The sequence below is a fragment of the Lepisosteus platostomus genome, chromosome 24 (assembly GCF_059453375.1).
Source record: "Lepisosteus platostomus isolate fLepPlt1 chromosome 24, fLepPlt1.hap1, whole genome shotgun sequence".
NCBI lineage: Eukaryota > Metazoa > Chordata > Actinopteri > Semionotiformes > Lepisosteidae > Lepisosteus > Lepisosteus platostomus.
Window position 1 is genome coordinate 5,133,133 of NC_142634.1, and position 17,575 is coordinate 5,150,707.

The 17,575-nt window shown below is 48.8% G+C and overlaps 1 protein-coding gene across 1 annotated transcript in view; it reads right to left on the minus strand.

Moving 5' to 3' along the window:
• The window catches only part of aacs (acetoacetyl-CoA synthetase), a 50,245-nt gene that overhangs the window by 30,367 nt on the left and 2,303 nt on the right, over positions 1 to 17,575 (minus strand). Inside the window, exons 3-8 of the mRNA XM_088618791.1 lie at positions 17,390 to 17,510; positions 15,087 to 15,200; positions 5,884 to 5,981; positions 3,753 to 3,867; positions 2,651 to 2,732; positions 1,204 to 1,354 (exon numbers count right to left, since the gene is read on the minus strand). Coding sequence (XP_088474917.1) covers positions 1,204 to 1,354; positions 2,651 to 2,732; positions 3,753 to 3,867; positions 5,884 to 5,981; positions 15,087 to 15,200; positions 17,390 to 17,510 — 681 coding nt within the window. The remainder of the gene's footprint in view (positions 1 to 1,203; positions 1,355 to 2,650; positions 2,733 to 3,752; positions 3,868 to 5,883; positions 5,982 to 15,086; positions 15,201 to 17,389; positions 17,511 to 17,575) is intronic.

A 17,575-nucleotide genomic window follows, 5' to 3' on the forward strand; every position in this document is an offset into this window, starting at 1 on the left:
CAAGAAGCTGCCTTAATTAACAGCACTACCGGAAAAAAAAAACACACAGCACCACTGTTGTCAAAGCAGCGTTAACAGAGGGTCAATTAACGGCACAAAGACGCCGCTAGATAATTACCAGGAACGAGCTGCTGTCTGAGAAGATGTCAATACAGAAATGGCTGCAGTGTCGCTTTTTTTTGCCTGGGCACTTGTTTGTGTTGGAGAACCGTGCTCATCAGTGCATTCCCTTTAATGAGCCTCTCTTGACATGTTTACAGACAACGGGGATACAATTGCTTAAATGATTTAGTCAATGGTGGGCAGTGAAATAGCCAATAAATAAGGCACTGTATATCACTCTCACTTCTGCACATCCGGCCGCTGTAGGCTAGGAGAGGGTGTCTTGTTTTAAATCGAAAATCGTTACCTGCGCGAAGCAGCGAGTCACAGGCAGACGCAGGGAGACAGATTCTGCCTCTGTCATTTTCACCGCAACACCCTTGTCATTTCAGGCCCAGAGCGAAGCAGAAACGTTCTACACGTTTGCCACCAGATTTCCGCTGTCAGTGGGGGGGCTTACTGTACGTCGATGATCGGGAACGATGGGCGAGACCTGTGATTGCGCCTGCTTACGTTTAAGCCTTTGAGCTCAGGGGAGCTGCACAAACGACTTCAAGTACAGTTTCAATACAGCGGAATATTTGACAAATATCAACAAACAGAAACTTGCCATGTATTACAAAGGACTTCAATCTAAAACTGTCTGAACGTGAACTAAATTTGGCTTAAACAGGAGGGAATTGATGTTGGCGGCGTTTATCTCCACTCTTTTGGTGGGACTCTGCTGCCACCTAGTGTACCCCGAAAGAAAAGCCAGCAGTAACGAAACTATTGTGACAAAAAACAGTCATGAAGCACAGAGGGAAAAAACGTCTGGCTCCAGAGGTCGAGCCCACATTAGCGGCAATTTGCATTGAATCTAGGAGCTGCGACAGACTGAAGAACGCGGTCAGGTGCTGTCGCCCACACACTGTTTTGCTTCTCAGACCTCCAGGCTAAGACACACAATTGTCGCCTCCGCAGGCCCTGGACAATTACTCCCAGAGACGCTACAGAATGAGCAGGAGAGGCGCACAGAGCTATCTTCCAACGCCTGCGGCCCTCACAGCCGCCCACCCCCGCTGTGCCCCCAGTTCGGCCCCAGGAGCGGTCAGGACCTACCCCCGCGGAGTGCACCATGCACTTGGGCGCCCCCGTGGTCCCCGAGGAGTACATGATGAAGAGGGGGTGCGAGAAGGGCAGCTGCTCAAACTCCAGCTGGGGGTCCTGGTCCCCCTCCTTACCCGTGGCCAGGAAGTCGTCCAGAAACACACTGGGGGAGGAAAAGCACACCAAGGGACCCCGTGTGAAGAGCATTTCTCTCTTTCAAGAGGTCGTGGAGGAGATGCGCCCGGAGAAACGCCACCTATTCTAGTCGCTGAGCTTAATCGGCTAGATAGAGGATTTCACTCAGGTGGCCCAGCAAGGTTAGTAAAACAGATCATTATCGTCCCTGGAGCACAGGAAACACCTCCCTCTTTTCAGGGAGACTTCGCAGAACTTTCTCGGAACCTACAGGGCTTCTAGAAAGTCTCCACACCCTTTCTACAGTAAGACGTTTCGAGGCCTAACAGCCAGAAACCGCAACGCGTTGAACTGTGACCTTTATCTACATGCGGCACCACACAAGCTCCAACTGAAAACCAGAAGAGCCCTTACAAACGAGAAACCTAGGAAAATTTGCTGGGGTGAAACCAGGTGCCTCCCAAATCACACAAGGGATTCTCACGTTTTCAGAATAAAACCAGCTGTTCCTGTACCTCTCCCCTCCTGGGCACTGCAACTCAAAGTAAAGAGTCAGCAGCCATATCACCCTGCAGCTCGCCGCTGGCAGCCCACTGAAGCCCAGCAGGTGTGAGCCTGGTCAGTACCTGGAGGGGAGACCTCCTGGGAAAAACTAAGGTTGCTGCTGGAAGAGGTGTTATTGGGGCCAGCAGGGGGCACTCACCCTACGGTCCATGTGGGTCCTAATGCCCCAGTATGGTGATGGGGACACTATACTGTAAACAGGCGCCGTCCTTCGGATGAGACGTAAAACCGAGGACCAGACTCTCTGTGGTCATTAAAAACCCCAGGGCAGAGTAGGGGTGTTACCCCGGCGTCCTGGCCAAATTTCCCATTGGCCCTTACCAATCATGGCCTCCTAATAATCCCCATCTCTGAACTGGCTTCATTACTCTGCTCTCCTCCCCACTGATATCTGATGTGTGGTGAGCGTTCTGGCGCACTATGGCTGCCGTCACATCATCCAGGTGGGGCTGCACACTGGTGGTGGTGGAGGGGATCCCCATTACCCGTAAAGTGCTTTGAGTGGAGTGTCCAGAAAAGCGCTATATAAGTGTAACAATTATTAATTATTATTATAAAGAGTCAACTGTGGGCAGCAAGGGGCTGTCAAAAGACCTCCTGGATAAAGCTGCAGAAGGCACAGAGCAGGAGATGGATATAAAATGATTGCAATATATTATCCATTTCACCGCTATAAAGGCAGTATCAGTATTCAACAGCGCGGACTGCACAGGGAGGCTCTCCGGAGAAACCAGGACTCTCCCCGGCTCTCGTCCCCTACCTGTTGGGAACCCTGGACAGGTCCGTGTCCTGCCTGGAACGGACGTAAGGGATCACCACCACTTTCTTCAGGTCGGGAAGCCCTGAAAGACACCGGTGGAAGGATGAAAACCCCCCGTTTGGTTGAAAAGCCCCCTGGGCCGGCTGAGCTCCCCTGCCAGGTGTCCAGCGCTGGAGGAAACTCCTGAGGCCGGCGGGTCAGGGGAGCAGCAGGGCCAGTCTCAGTCCAGCCCGACCACGACTGGCGGCGCTGTCTCGGGCTTTTAAACCCCCCCGCCCCCCCGCCGTTACAGGACACTGCAAGCTCTGTGTCGAGGTCTTCCAGCGTCTTATTTCCACACTTTTAAGGAAAAACAAAAACACGTCTCTGAATTTCAGTGAGAGCAAAACACTACATTCCCTATTTTACGCAACATAACGTGTAGAGGTCTGTACACAATATAATATGCAAAGGGACAAGGAATGGGTTTATTCCACGCTGAAAAGAGAAGAAAGGAAACACAACGTTTCGGCTGTGGAGCTTTCTTCGTCTTTCTTCTCTTTTCAGCCTGGAATAAACCCATGACTTGTTCCTGTGCAGCCTACGCATGCTGACGCAGAGACCCACCTGAACCCCACAATATAATAGCAGGGCCACAGCCGCTGGGCTGAGGGGAGATCTCTCTTTAGCTCGCCAGGCTGGGTCCCTGCTGAGTGTCGCCGGAGGCCTGGGTTCACGTCCCCGACGGTGGGGGGCCGACCTGTGAAGGCAGCAGGCGAGGGCGCCCACCTGAACCCCGTAGCGTTACAATACCACAGTTTATATTTTCTGCAGCACTCTACGTATTTTGCCCTCTATTCTTGCACACTCAGGTCTGAAGGTGGGCCTAGAGTTCCCTCTCTGGGGCCATAACGAGGGGGTCTGAGGGCAGGTGTGACCGACACCACCTCAGTTCATCGCAAAGGATGTCTTGAAAAGGCAAACGCAGCCTATACTGCCGCGTGCGTCCTAGGGACGCAGGGGACACTCCCTGCACCCCCAAATCTCTTTCCATGACGTCGCTGACGGGAACCGCGACACGCCCCCCCCCGCAGTTCCCCGGTGGTCTCCCCCATCGCCCCACCTTTCACGACGCTGCGCAGCTTCTCCATGTGGTCGTGGGTCTTGTTGTTGTAGACCACCTCGGCCACGGAGAAGATGAGTTTGGGCTGGATCTGGGAGAAGCGGTCCAGGACGCCCTGAGGGGGAAACGGAACCGGGACAGGGAACCGTCAGAACCGCCGGGCGTGTGAAAGAATCTAAATCTAACAGAAACAATCTAAACATTTGGACTGGATCCAGGCGTGGTTCAGACGCCACTATAAATGTAACATTATATTATTTACACAAAGAACAAGTAAGAAAAGCACCGTAACTTAATAACGCGGGTATGTTGTTTTAATGCCGTTACATTGACGTCTCAAAACACGTCACGGTCATTTTTCGCTTTTTCGTGATGTACCGCTTTTCACCGCTGGAGGGCAGTCAAAGCACACAAAACAAGATTCGGCTCTCTGCAAAAAAGCCCTACTGCCTCCTGGTTGTCGAGGAATCTCTCCTTGGCAGAGCTGGGTTTTTAATCACAGTGTGATTAAACCGATAATCCCTTTCGACCGAGGGAAACAATTAGCTGGAGATTAATCTTAAAATTATGAATCGGACAGATAATCTTCTTATCAAAGATATGAAATATCCTCTTCTGCCTCCTACTTCTTTGGAGGAAACGCAGTTGCAGTTACAGTCCTAATTCATACCTAATTCAGACCTACTGAAGAGCCTTCACACCTTATAGCTGAACAGTGACGACAGAGATGCTGCCCACTCATCTTCATTAAACAAAGAATTGCCAGTGAGGTCTCAATAAAAGCCCAACATTTAACAACCGAGTTTAGATGTTTTAATTTGCAAAAAGCCAGTAATTTGTTCTTTGCTATACACACCCAGTTTTGTATTTGCCATTTGTGCCTGGGTGCTGGGAGTGTGGAATAAGCTACCCAGCCGTGTTGCCGAAGCCGATATTCCAGAGACGTATGGATCAGGCTGGACGGCTCCATTCATTTGCACCTGATTTTAAGTTTTTCCCATCTTGACTCACTGCTAGGAGCCCTGCAATTCATGTTTTCACTTGTCGCAGGTGACACTGCCCCCTGCTGGAGCTCCGGCGCTGATGGGAGGAGAGTCACACTCAGCTAGTGACTTGACTCAGACTCGGAACCCAGCCTCCACAAGGGAAAGCATCTTCATCAGCTGAGTCATAAGGGAGAGGCCTCTTTTATCTAGGTTCTTGTTTTGCCAAGACCTTTAAACACCCGAACTAGAGCTACCACATTAAATGCAAAACTGCAACGGTATTCTTTTAACTTGGGATTAGAAAGATTCAGCATTGATGAGCGCATTTCAAACCTCAATGAAAGTAAAATATACACATTAACTCGTAAAACCTCCAATTTACACCACAAAATGGACTAAATTTCCAGGTACATACAGCACCACATTGCCATCATTCAGAACGAGATTCAGAGATTCAGGAGGAGGTAACAAGACTTCCGGTGACGTGTTTCGGCCTAATTTCATTGTAAAGAAGCAGGCTTGTGAACACATCTCTTTTAATTCAATATAAATAATGCTCTCGACGTCCAGAGCAAGAGAAAGGTTTTGCCGACAAATACTACTTCTGAACTCTGCATGCACATCACTTTGGGACATTTCTGCAGTGAAACGTCTGCTGCACAACCTGTACTTATTCGCTCGCACATCACATCACATCAGTCATTACCGGGACTAGTGAGCAGGAAGGGCCGCATGGCGTCACGGTTCGTGGGAACTCTTGCTCTCGCCCGTGGCAAAGACAGGAGTTTCCGACATCACTGGGGCAAACAGTCCTTTCACAAAGTTCACGATTTTGCGCTTAATTCGGAATTTGCGATGCCGTCAATGAATTTCTTTTTTGTTATCTTCACTTAATAACCACTCTGCGAAATCAGGACTGCGGTCCATTTCCACAGTCACTCATACAGAACAGAAACACTTCAAACCTCAACAGAGTCACATTCAGTCAGCAGCGGTCTATGCGTCACAGGGGTTACCGCAGAGTCTAGCCCCACCCACACCTAACTTGTCCCACCCCCTGACCCCACAGGAGTGCTGAAATATCCCGAAAGCTTTCTTGGGTTGTCCCCAGCTCGGTTTCATAAACAAGTCTGCTTCGTACTTACGTTCACCCCGAAGTCCGGAGACGTGGAGCTCCAGATGGCCCCTATACTCGCGGTGGCCAGCATGGCCTCCACGGCGTGGATCCCGTTGGGCAGGTACCCTGAAACAAGAAGGCACCCCTGAGCGCAGGCACGGGGACAGAGAAACCCCAGGACCAGCACCAGCGCGCTCCACACTTTTCCCTCACGCACGACGGGGGGCAGTAAAATGGAGGACTTTTCTTTTCTGAAGCACAAAACGATTTCCTGCAAATTCTGGGGCTCGATCCTAGAGACCCCCTGTGCAGGCCAATCCTCCTCGAGTGGACAAAGGCGCCCTCTGGTGGCCCCATAGGGACACTGCATATACTTTGACTCCTGCAGACCCGCCATGCACTGGCGAGAGTTCTTTAACAAAGGTAGATATTTCTGGTTTCCCAAACCTAAAAATAAAGGCAAGGTGAGACCACACACTCCCACACCTCAGGCTTTTGGTATCCAGTCTCAGCTATGGCAGCCTGCATTGCCCTCAAATCCACTCCACTGCAGAACTTCCACTCCTTAATCGTTTTAATGGGTAGTAACCAATATGGCAATTAGCTTGCTGGGCCAATTAAAGCTCTTGCAAAAACAAGAGACCTGGAAAACCCACAAGCTCAGCAGGCCTGCCCTGCAACAAATCGGTCTCTACTACTGGTTTTATTGTTTTCTGATAATGAGGCGCACTCTTTACAGCTGGCGTGTCAGGAATGACTAAGAGCGAAATGTGGACTAAGTATGACCCAGAGATCATAGTTTTCATTTTGCCTGTCCGGGAGGCAGCAGCAGAAGCTGGGGTTTAGTATGTTTTGCACAGAATCCACCCATTGAATGCCATGGCCAGTCATCAGGAGCCTAGCATAAAGCCTCTTTATCTCCAGGTTCAAAGTGCTCCTACTGCTTCCTGAAGTGAGCCCATAACATACACCTTGATCTCAAAGAGCGACTGCTAGGCATAGCTTAGCTGACAGCTCTTATTTCAGAACAGTGCTGCTCTTAAACCTGAGCAGGTAGGGAAGGAATAAAACAGAATGCTAACCTTTATCAGCTTATGGAGTTTTAAACTGGAGAATTTAAATCGAGGAATGTTATGTTAAAATTGGATAACACAGTAGTAAGACCTTGTTAAGAATATTATGCGTAATTCTGGCCGCCATGTTATAAAAAAGATACTGCTGCTCTGAAACCACAACAGAGCAGAGCCACCATTCCTCTGCTTAAGAGACTTTCCTATTTGAGAGGCTCAGATAACTGAGTCTCTTCAGTATAGACCATACTATAATACAGTGAAGACTCCGAGGGGACCTCATTGCGATATTCAAAATATGAACCAGACGACACAGGTGAGAACTAAAGGGAAATGCATTTAAAAATAAAGCAAGTCGCATCGTTCTAGTGTGACTGGATTATGTATTTTTTAAAAGAAAATCAACATAAATATTTCAAGAGACATTATTTTTCAGTCTCCCAGACTGTCTCATGTTTGATGTACTGTAGCCCTGCAATACTGATGGGAGTCTTGCCCTGGAGAGGCAGGGAGAAAATGGGTCACGCAGTTCAAGATTCGTACCGGGAGGAGCCTGACCGCGCAGATCAGGAACATGCCTTTTCCAGGCCTCATGAAATAAGATTCATGTTCTGCCCAAGGTCCAGCCTGTCAGTAAGTAACACCAAGCCTGTACTGGGCTTTTACAGCTACAGCACTGGACCTGAACAGGAGGGTCTGAGGTTATAACTGTCAAAACATCACCTACTGCTGGTCAGACGAACAATGTCTCTAGTCAAGAACATCCCTTGTAAGATCTTTGTCATAAAAACATTTCAAATTAAACTGATCGTGTATAAACCTAAATACAATTGATAAACCAAACCCACTGGACACAGGCTTTGCAGTCAAAAGCAATACCCTGAAATCCCCCCCCAACTTACACATTTCTGTTTCGGTAACTGAACCACTTGAATTTTGCACTGAACTCAAAATACTGCCACCACCTGCATTTTGCTGTCTAAATGCTGGTTAAAATTAGAGCTGCTACCATGTTCCTGTCTCCAAGAATTGTGATGTCATTGGTTATGTCATTTTCTACATCAATGTTATGTCATCTTTTATGTCATTTGTCGTGTGAGGAAAACATGCAAGTTAGCATTTCGCTGTACCCAGGTACAGATGACAATAACCTTGAACGCCTGGGTGACGTACCTGGATCAATAAGCTACAGTACCTGGGCTGAAGAGCCTCCCTTTAATTCGTGACCATGTCTAGATTCTCATCAAGCGGATTTAACTAAAGCCTAAACAGAACGCAAAATTGACACTGCGCGTGTTCTCCTGCATGTGCAAGTTTTTATTTTCCATTCTGCTGTGGAGTGTCCCCGATGGTGTGTGAGCAAACACACCCCTTCCCGCGCTCAGATCCTGCTCCCTGTTCCTGCTTGGCCTGGAGCCCTTTTTCTACTACTGCTGTCAACAGCGAAGCCGCGTGCCCACGTTGGGCGAGACAACCTCAACTCCTGACTTTGATTCGCTTATTTCGCATGGAACAGACTCGCTCCTGAGCCCGTGCTGCGCTCTGGGACTCCCCAGCGCAATAACAAGTGGAGAGTTTCTTGAAGAAACGTAGACGCCTGCAGAAAGTGTTCAATGCAGATGAATGGGATGATTAGATACTGTAACGCAACGGGGGCTCAGGCGGGCGCCCTTGCCGCATTAGGTCGGCCCCCCACCGTCGGGGGCTCGAACCCGGGACTCCCGCGTCACTCAGCAGGGACCCAGCCCGGTGAGCCAAAGAGAGATCTCTCTACAGCCCAGTAGCTGTAGTCCTGCTATCACAGGGAAGGGCGGCGACGTCACCTGCTCTGGTAAGCCGGCTCTTACACAGTACCTGTCGGCCGTAAGCGTTACATTATATAAGGAACATTCTACCCTGTGGGACGCCTCACCACCAACACGATGCCAGAGTGCCACTGTGAAATACCCAATAAGCACTATTTATTTACAGCCCATAAATAGCCAACAGGCATAGAAGAACGTTAAAACAAAACAACCTCTGTTTCAACCTGGAGGGGTGTTTTCACCGTGGCGGTAACCCCTTCGCGTCGCAGGAAGTGCTATTTTGAGCACAAGCTACTCCCGCAGGACCAGTCCGCACATGTGGGGCCGAAGGAATTCGAGGGAATGGAAGCGCTAGAGGAAAACAGACCGATGTCTTGATTTTCGCGATCCTTATGAGCCCAAGTGATGGAGTGTAGCTGGTTGCGGTCGGCCGACATACAGGCGGTGCCGGCATCCCCCGCGTTTCCTTACCGCCAAACCTTCCAAACCACCGAAACTGATGAAAAAGGGACACGAGATTGATCGACAAATGCCAGACTGGGCAAACCAACCCCCCACCCCCCCCGGTAAATGATGTTTATGTTGACACGCCACATTCATCTTCTAGACAATATGGGGAAGCAATAAAAAAGGCAAACATGTTGCAATCCGGGCATGACTGGACTGTTCATTCTGAAGAAACCTGCTGGGCTGACTGTCAATGCCAGAGTCTGAATACCTGTATTAGGTCCAACACACACTGCAGTCTTATATCATTCTGTAGCACCGCACACGCCTTCTACCGAGATCTCCGATGTGTTATGAGAGGCTACAGTACGAGCCTAAAGGTGTCATGTAGTGATCTAGAAGGATGCCGTTTTCCTGCCTTCTGCTACCTACCCAAGCCCATATCAATGGCTGGTTGAGTCCTGGGTGCCCCGAGTACTTTGCCCTAATTAATGTCAACTGACAAGTCGATCAATAAAAACATAAAAAGGAGGTCAAACAGGAAATGAACAGAGACGCTGGAGGCGTGGGAGGCTCGTTGTGCTCTCCCTGCAGCTGGGAGCCCAGCAGTTGAAAGAACTGGAGCGCAACGGAATGAGCTGCATTTCAGATCCAACCCACAAACCTGAGACCCTGCTGAACAGTGACGTCAGCCAGGAGAGGCACGGGACGGTTAAGTGAATTGCAGTGCATGCACTCTATAAATAACTCCAGATTTGCTGAACAACAAGGACAACACTGCTGCTGCTCAATGCATTCTATTATACTGAACTAAATATGGCTATTGTGCCAATAAAGTGCAAACGTAACAGCAATCTCTAGGCACAAATTTCACTGTGCCATTACCGATGAAACCTCTTCCTTATTGGTGCAGGTTGCAGTTTAGCCTGTTTGGTCCACAATATATCCCTCAGCTACAACAAAGCTGGGCAGTAAAAAGACGTGGAGGGCAGACCGCCTGTCCACGGTGGTTTTATTTGGACGGCATCGGAAACATGCCTGAGGCAGAGCAAGACAAGATCAGTCCCTCGAGTGCAGGAGCAGGAGGGGTTCCTCTCCTGGTCCCTGGGCTCAGTCGACAGTCCGCCCTCACTCCTCTAATGCTCCACACAGGATTCCAGCCAGCACCAGCTGCTATTAATAGGCTCTGATCTCCAACTGCCAACACAAGCAGGCTAATCACAAAAGCAACCAAATCCCTTCAATGGAACAGCCCACGAGGGCCAGTGTGCTTCCCGTTGCTGAATTTATTACCTCATCAATCAAGGCAAGTTACTCATCAGGCTCATCAGGGCAAGTTACTGGGGAGAGTGTGAGCGAGCCTGCGTGTGCAGGGTGGGGGTCACAGCAGCAGACACTGGGGGTTTGGGAAGACTGCCCTGTGTCTCAGAGAGACCCCGAACAGGACACGCAGTGGCCACGCAAGCATCACGGGTGGGAGTCTGAGTAGATGCACTGGGACCACATGAAACGAAGGCACAGGGGCGGGAGTGGGGGATTGTGGGATGCCGGCTCCGCTCAGCTACGCCAGCCAGTGGGAAACCCCACTGCAGCCCAGCCTGCACCCAAATCAGTCTTTTTTAACCCCTCTGCCAAGCGCTGGGGATTCCAGTCAGTCAATCCAGGGTGCTGCTATTCTGACCAGACTCAGCCAGGAGCCCTCTGGTTCGGTCTGGGGCTTAGCCTGAGCCTGCAGGCATCGTTGGGCATCTTCAGCCCTGCATCCAGAGTGCCCGACTGACCCCCGACTGACCCTCGGCTGTGTCAGCCTGCATCTCCTCCAGATCTGCCCACAGGCAGCGGCAGGACAGCGCTGATCTGGACTAGGAATGTATCTCGGCTAAAATACTGAATGAAACTGTTATTATGAGCCTGAATCCCCATTTCTTACAGACAACAGTTTCTAAAGAAGTACAACACTTATTGATCCAGTATGCCAATCCAGTACCGCAGGTCCACCTGCAGAGATTTCCCATTAAGCAAATAAGAAGAAAGGCTTACATGACACCTGGGTGATTTAAGCTTTGACCTCTTCTTGACCAACTCTAAAAACAAGTGCTCCACCTGTGACCGGTCTTCTGTAGCTGTAGTGATATTTTCAAAACCCAGGTATCAGATTACTGCCCAGAATGCTCAGGACATTTCAGGATATTACTAATGCAAACAGTCCTGTTTTCAAGCAGCATCGGTTTCATTTCCATCCAAACAGAACAGCATTACAGAACACAGGATTTCACACTGAAAACTTAGCAATGTTGTACAGTCGTAAGCAGTAAATTAACTTCGACTGACGCAGTTTTATCCCACTCATCAAATTTCTTTTAAACAATGCTATCCTGGCATTATTGGATCTTGTCCTGTATTAACCATTTGTTTAAAGCATTTCAATATCCAGATCCTGAGTCCTCTTGCAGTGATGGCAGAAGTTTGAAATGCTGCTCTTGAGCTCAAATTGCACTTGTCAGAGCTGTCTGATCTTATGTGAGGGGCTTGTGGTAGGAAATAACGTGGTGGGAGCTGTGAGGCAGCGGCGCTGAATGGTCACGCCACTCTGTTTGGTTGAAAAGCAATGCGGACCAACAGATCAGACCTGTTCGGGTAGGTTACGAGATTCAGAGATGGACTGATAGGAACACAAGCCACGCATGAGGCTGTGTCACTGAGGCACTGCAAGTACGTATTTAAAAGCACCAACCAAAAAATGATTTCCTCCTTTCTCTGCCAAGCCATCAAGCTTTAAATGTGACCTAAAAGACCTCAGGCCAGTGATCTGAAAATTGTTTAGCAGAATGCCCTGTACAGATGGCAGGCTTAACATTCTGTTCGTAAAAAGCACTAGGTACAATACCCAATATCCCATTTTTCAGCTATTGTCTTCTGCCATCTGTGCTACAACGCCCAGAACATCAAACTTCACAGGAGATGCTTGCATACGTAGTGGAGTCACAGAACAGGATAAGCAGAAATGAGGCTCATTACCAGTGCAAAATATGTGACCTTATTAAGGACACCTAATCAAGATTCAATAGAGGGCACTCGCAAAACAGGATTTTTAATCTACTGGCATCTGTAGAACACGGCACGGCACACAAGCGAGGCAGAGCTAGGATGGTGATTACCGCAGGCGCCTTGGCCTCAGTGCACCAGGGATTCTCTCATTCCAAAGAGGGCTGGGGAGGGGGGGGGGGGGGCGTTGAGCTCCCGACCAATCAGGGAGCAGAGAAACCCTCCCAGGACAGAAGCTGCTGAAAGGCAGGCCTGTCGGAGTTGCTGAGGCAGGAACACAAGCGCCCGGGCCACATCACTCTTAACTCCACATTGTCCACTGAGCCCACATCCCGGGAACTCGCTCTGTCCTCCTGATTCCCCCCTCCCACTCAGTACTGTGTAACTGTGATACAGCTCCAGGGGTACAAATGCCAGACGTCCCACAGCTGGCAAGGGCTGAAATCTTCGACCAAGCAGACATCCACAGCAAGTCTGATTCCTCGCACAGCCGCCCTATGCCTTGAAGAATCCGTTACATAAAGGATCACAGGCCGAAAAACACATGAGGACAGAGGAAATACAGTCACGTACAGAGACCATGTCATGTTTAGCCCTCCAGTCTAAATCAAGCAGCCTGTGCAGCCCAGCAGAAATCATGCTTTTCTTCTGTTCTCAGCTGCTGTCTTGGCTCCCACCAGCCTGAGCCATCACAGGGGTGTTGCACCTCCAGATGCCCTGGAACAGAGCTTATTTTCCATTCCTTGCTGGATACTATTATTATACATTGACTTCATTCTAATTGGATAGTGAGCAAAACTCCCACCCGCTGCCGGACATCTGACTGCGTTGGTGATGGTGATGGATCCCTGGATGCAGAGGAACCGGTGCTTCTCTATCCTTAGACTTCAGAGCCCCTGACATCAGACCATTTCAAAGCCACGGGCAACGCTCGGAGCAGGAGTGTGCAATCCTGCGTCAGGATTCTGACGGGACGTCCACAGGGGGCGAGGGTGGGCACCAACATATCCTCTACGCTGGCTCTAAGCACTGGAGCCCCCCAAGGATGTGTACTTAGTCCTGTCCTCTACTCCTTATTTGCAGATGATTGTGTCACCAGGCATCACTCAAACTCCATCATTAAGTTCGCGGATGATACAACAGTCATCGGCCTGATCACAGATGGCAAGGAGCCTGTGTACAGGGAGGAGGTTGAAACCCTGGCAGCATGGTGCCAGGAGAACAACCTCTCTCTGAACATCAGTAAGACTAAGGAGATGATTGTGGATTATAGGAAACATCAGAGAGGAGATCACACACCTATCCACATCAACGGGACTGCAGTGGAGAGGGCCAGCAGTTTTAAGTTCCTGGGAGTTAACATCACAGAGGACTTAACCTGGACCCACCACACCAACACCATGGTCAAAACAGCACGGCAGCGCCTGTTCTTTCTCCGCAGGCTAAAGAAGTTCAGCATGCCGTCACATATCCAGGCCAGCTTCTGCAGGTGCACTATTGAGAGCATCCTGACTGACTGCATCACTGCCTGGTGTGGGAGCTGCTCCGCCCATGATCGCAAAGTCCCACAGAGGGTGGTGCAGTCAGCACAGTTCATTAGCACATCCACGCCCTGAACTGTTTTCTCTCCTACCGTCCGGTAAACGCTATCGAAGCATTCAGTCAAAGGCCAATAAATTACACAACAGCTTCTTCCTCCAGGAATAAGACTGCTAAACAGTCACGCTGCAGTCACCTTCAGCAACCATGCTAATGGTCCCTGTTAAGTGGTGAGGTTACATGGACATACAATGAAAACTGTGTTTGGCACACTGCATATTGCAATATTTGGACATCACGTATTGCATTCACCCTGGATATGTAGCAGTTCTATTTATATTGAGTTTTTTTCTTCAATTTTTAATTGCACTATTATTATGTAACCTTATTCTGTAACTTTTAATTCTGTGATATTTATTTTTATTCCCACCCGCCCCCACCCCCCCGGTGAGCTTGCTGAGCGACATTTCATTGCCAGAAACTACTGCTGCACGCTGTACTGTACTCATTTGCCAAACTGCTTTATACCCATCCATTGCTGGGCAAGTGCAAGCCAATCTGTATTGTTGTGCATTTGATAAATAAACTTTGATTGATTGATTGACTGATTGGTTGATTGATTGGTTGATTGATTGATTGGAGGGCCAGTGAAAGCCTGCAGACTCAGTGCCCTTCCTTAGGAACAGGACTGGGGATCCCTGGCTCTGAGACAGGAACTGGATTGTGACATCAGGAAAAGTCGAGCCGCACCGCTGTCTGGTCAGAGCATCAGAGTGGACTGCCGAGCCTCCCCCATTCACTCACTCCCAGCGCCCTGAGCACAACCACCCCCCCCCTCCTGCCTTTCAGACAAGAGACACACAAGCACAGCGCCCCACCCTCCTCTGCCTTTCCGACGCGGACCCAGCACGCAAGAGTCCCAGACCTGCAAGCCCACTGAGGTTCGCAAATGTCAAGAGTTTCTGAGACAGAAAAACGATCCTTTGTACTGCCTCTGCACTCCGGCAGCATAAAGCGCCCACTGTCTCTCCACATGCCTCCAGTCCTGCATCGCGGACTGCGACTCCACTGAGCTTCCTCCACTGCAGCGCTCTTAAAAACAATGGATACATATAAAAGCCTGGGAACTCATCCTGAAGAGCTGTTGCCGTCATGGAAAAACAGACAGGGAAACGAGGAAGAAGACAAAACTTGAGAGCACAGGAACTAAAGTAACAACCAACGAAAGTGATCTGCAAGCCTGGGAGTGGGTTTTGGGATTTGGTTTGGCTCCATGAAGGCCGTCCGACGAGTATGGGATTTGGGGATTCTGGGAGGAGGCTCACCCACAACACGGTCCCCCGCCAGGATGCCCATCTTCCTCATGGCGGCGGCGTACAGCGCCACATCTCGCCGCAGCTCCCCGAACGTCACCTTGGTGATCTCCTCCCGGGCCTCCGCTGCAAGAGACACACAGGGTCTCAACCGGACAGGAAACCCAGCAGGCGGAGAGGCAGCCAGACATCGGATGGACAGACAGACTACAGACTGACTCGCTGAAGCAGGGACAGACAGACATTGAGGCACAGACTGACAGTGGAACTGATGGACAGATGGACAGACAGGCTGACTGGCGCACAATCTGATGGACATCACATCCCATCGGATGGACAGACAGACTACAGACCGACTCACTGAAGCAGAGACGGACATTGATGCACAGACTGACAGAGGAACTGATGGACAGACATGGACAGACAGGCTGACTGACCGAGGCACAGATGGACGGACTAGACTGGTGGACTGACGGACAAACAGACAGACTGGTGGACAGCAGCGACACTAGTTTGAGAAATGGCACTTGTTCTCCAGGAGTTCAAAATCCACAACTTGCTGCCTTGCAGAGGGGTGTGTTTTTAAAGGGGAACTGCATCACTGTTTTTATATTTTGGAGTTAGAAAGAATCATTCAATGAGTTTAATGATTAAATGAGTGCATTTCAAGCCACAAAAAAAGTAAAATGTACACAGTAACTTGTAAATCCTCCAATTTACATCACAAAATAGGATACATTTCCAGGTATGAGCAGCGCCGTGTTTGCGATTCAGAGCATGGCAAAAAAAACTTCCGGTGAGGTGAAGCGGCCCCATTACATTGTAAACAAGCAGGCTGCTGAACACAGCTCTTCTAATCAAAAAGAAATATTGCTGCAGAACCTGTATTTATTCACTCGTACGTCACATTACATTAGTCATTATGGTGACTAGTGAGCAGGAAGGGCTGCATGGGAACTCGAATGCAAGATTGCGATAACATAGCGTCTTACAGTACTTTCAGGAGTTTGCGCTTGATTTGAAACACGTACATTTTTTCTATACCGTCAAGGAATTTATTTTGTTACCGGGATTTCATAAACAGTCTGAGAAATTGGTACTGCAGCTCCCCTGCAAAGTGTAATAACTGACACTCCCATCTGCTTTCCACAGACCTGAACTCATCACTGGCATGGAGATGTCTTCCCTAGAATGACATTTGTTTAAACTCAATATCCAATTAGAGTAGCAGAGAAAAAAATACCTGCAGCAGAAGATAATGCAGAACAAGGTTACAGACAACTGTGCTGATGCCTTCTGACATTCAAGGCTAAATCAGATTTTGTCTAGCTCCAGGAACATATGTTTCATTTAATTTGGAGCTCCAGGCACATTATATTACGTAGTCTAGATCTGGAAAGATATGTCCACAGCGCCGAGCTTTCACCCTATTTAAGGTGAAGAGCCACATTAACTATTTATTTAAATGAATTTAATTACATTTTGTTTCAATAATTGCTAATTATAGCAAAGCTTTACTTAAAAGCCTCAAATCTGGGAAATATTGTTTAACATCCACATACATAGGAAGAAAACAAATTATTTTGACACGTATAATTTTTCTCAGGTCTGAAAAAAAGGCTAAATAATACACATTTTATTCTGAAAATACACTACAGAGACAGAGGGATTTGCTTTATGTCATGCTATTCTGTATCTTTTAGGTTGGTTTGTTGCAAATATCCCATTAACATTTTTAGAACAACTGAGAATGGCAGGTGTATTAAAAAAGAACTAACAAAATAGCATTTAAACAAACAACAGTGATGTCACTGTGTGGAGCCTGAGGTGTGTCCATATTGCCACGTATGTCATGTAGGCTGTGGGGCACAGAGGGTGGGGATTCACTCAGGAAACACTGTGGGAATTCCACACAGGCAAACCAGACAGGTCTGTAACATAATAATTCCATTAGGACAGACACTGGATACTGGACTGGAGATTCTCCAGGCTATCGCTAGAGAACAAGTCTAACAGGTAAGAGCAGATACTTATCGCTTGTTAATGGCAAGCATGGATTTAAGCCTGGCTTTGATTAAGATTTTTGGAAAAGCGCATATCATTTCTTCCCTTACTTCAGCCTCCACGGTCAAAGGCTATACTATAGTGTGTTTCCATAAAAATCTGTTTGTTTTTTTCCCCAAGACACAGCATAGCAATTTGATTTCCTGCTGCTGGGTCTGCCAGTCTGCATTTCGTATAGCTCGGGAAAGCTCGCTCTCTGCGGAACAGGAAGGAAGTGTTTCAGTGGGGACGGTTTTCGGAGGCGCGCTTACTTGCAGCATACAGAGCCACTTTGTCCTTGTCCTTGTGCTTCAAGAGGTTCTCAGCGTAGTTGAGCCGAGAGCCTCTGAACCACTCGGGAACATCAGAGATGCCCTTTGTCACGTCAACCACCTGCATAGACGACAAGCAGAGCCAACAGAAGATGGTTATATAAAACTACACATATGAAACACATA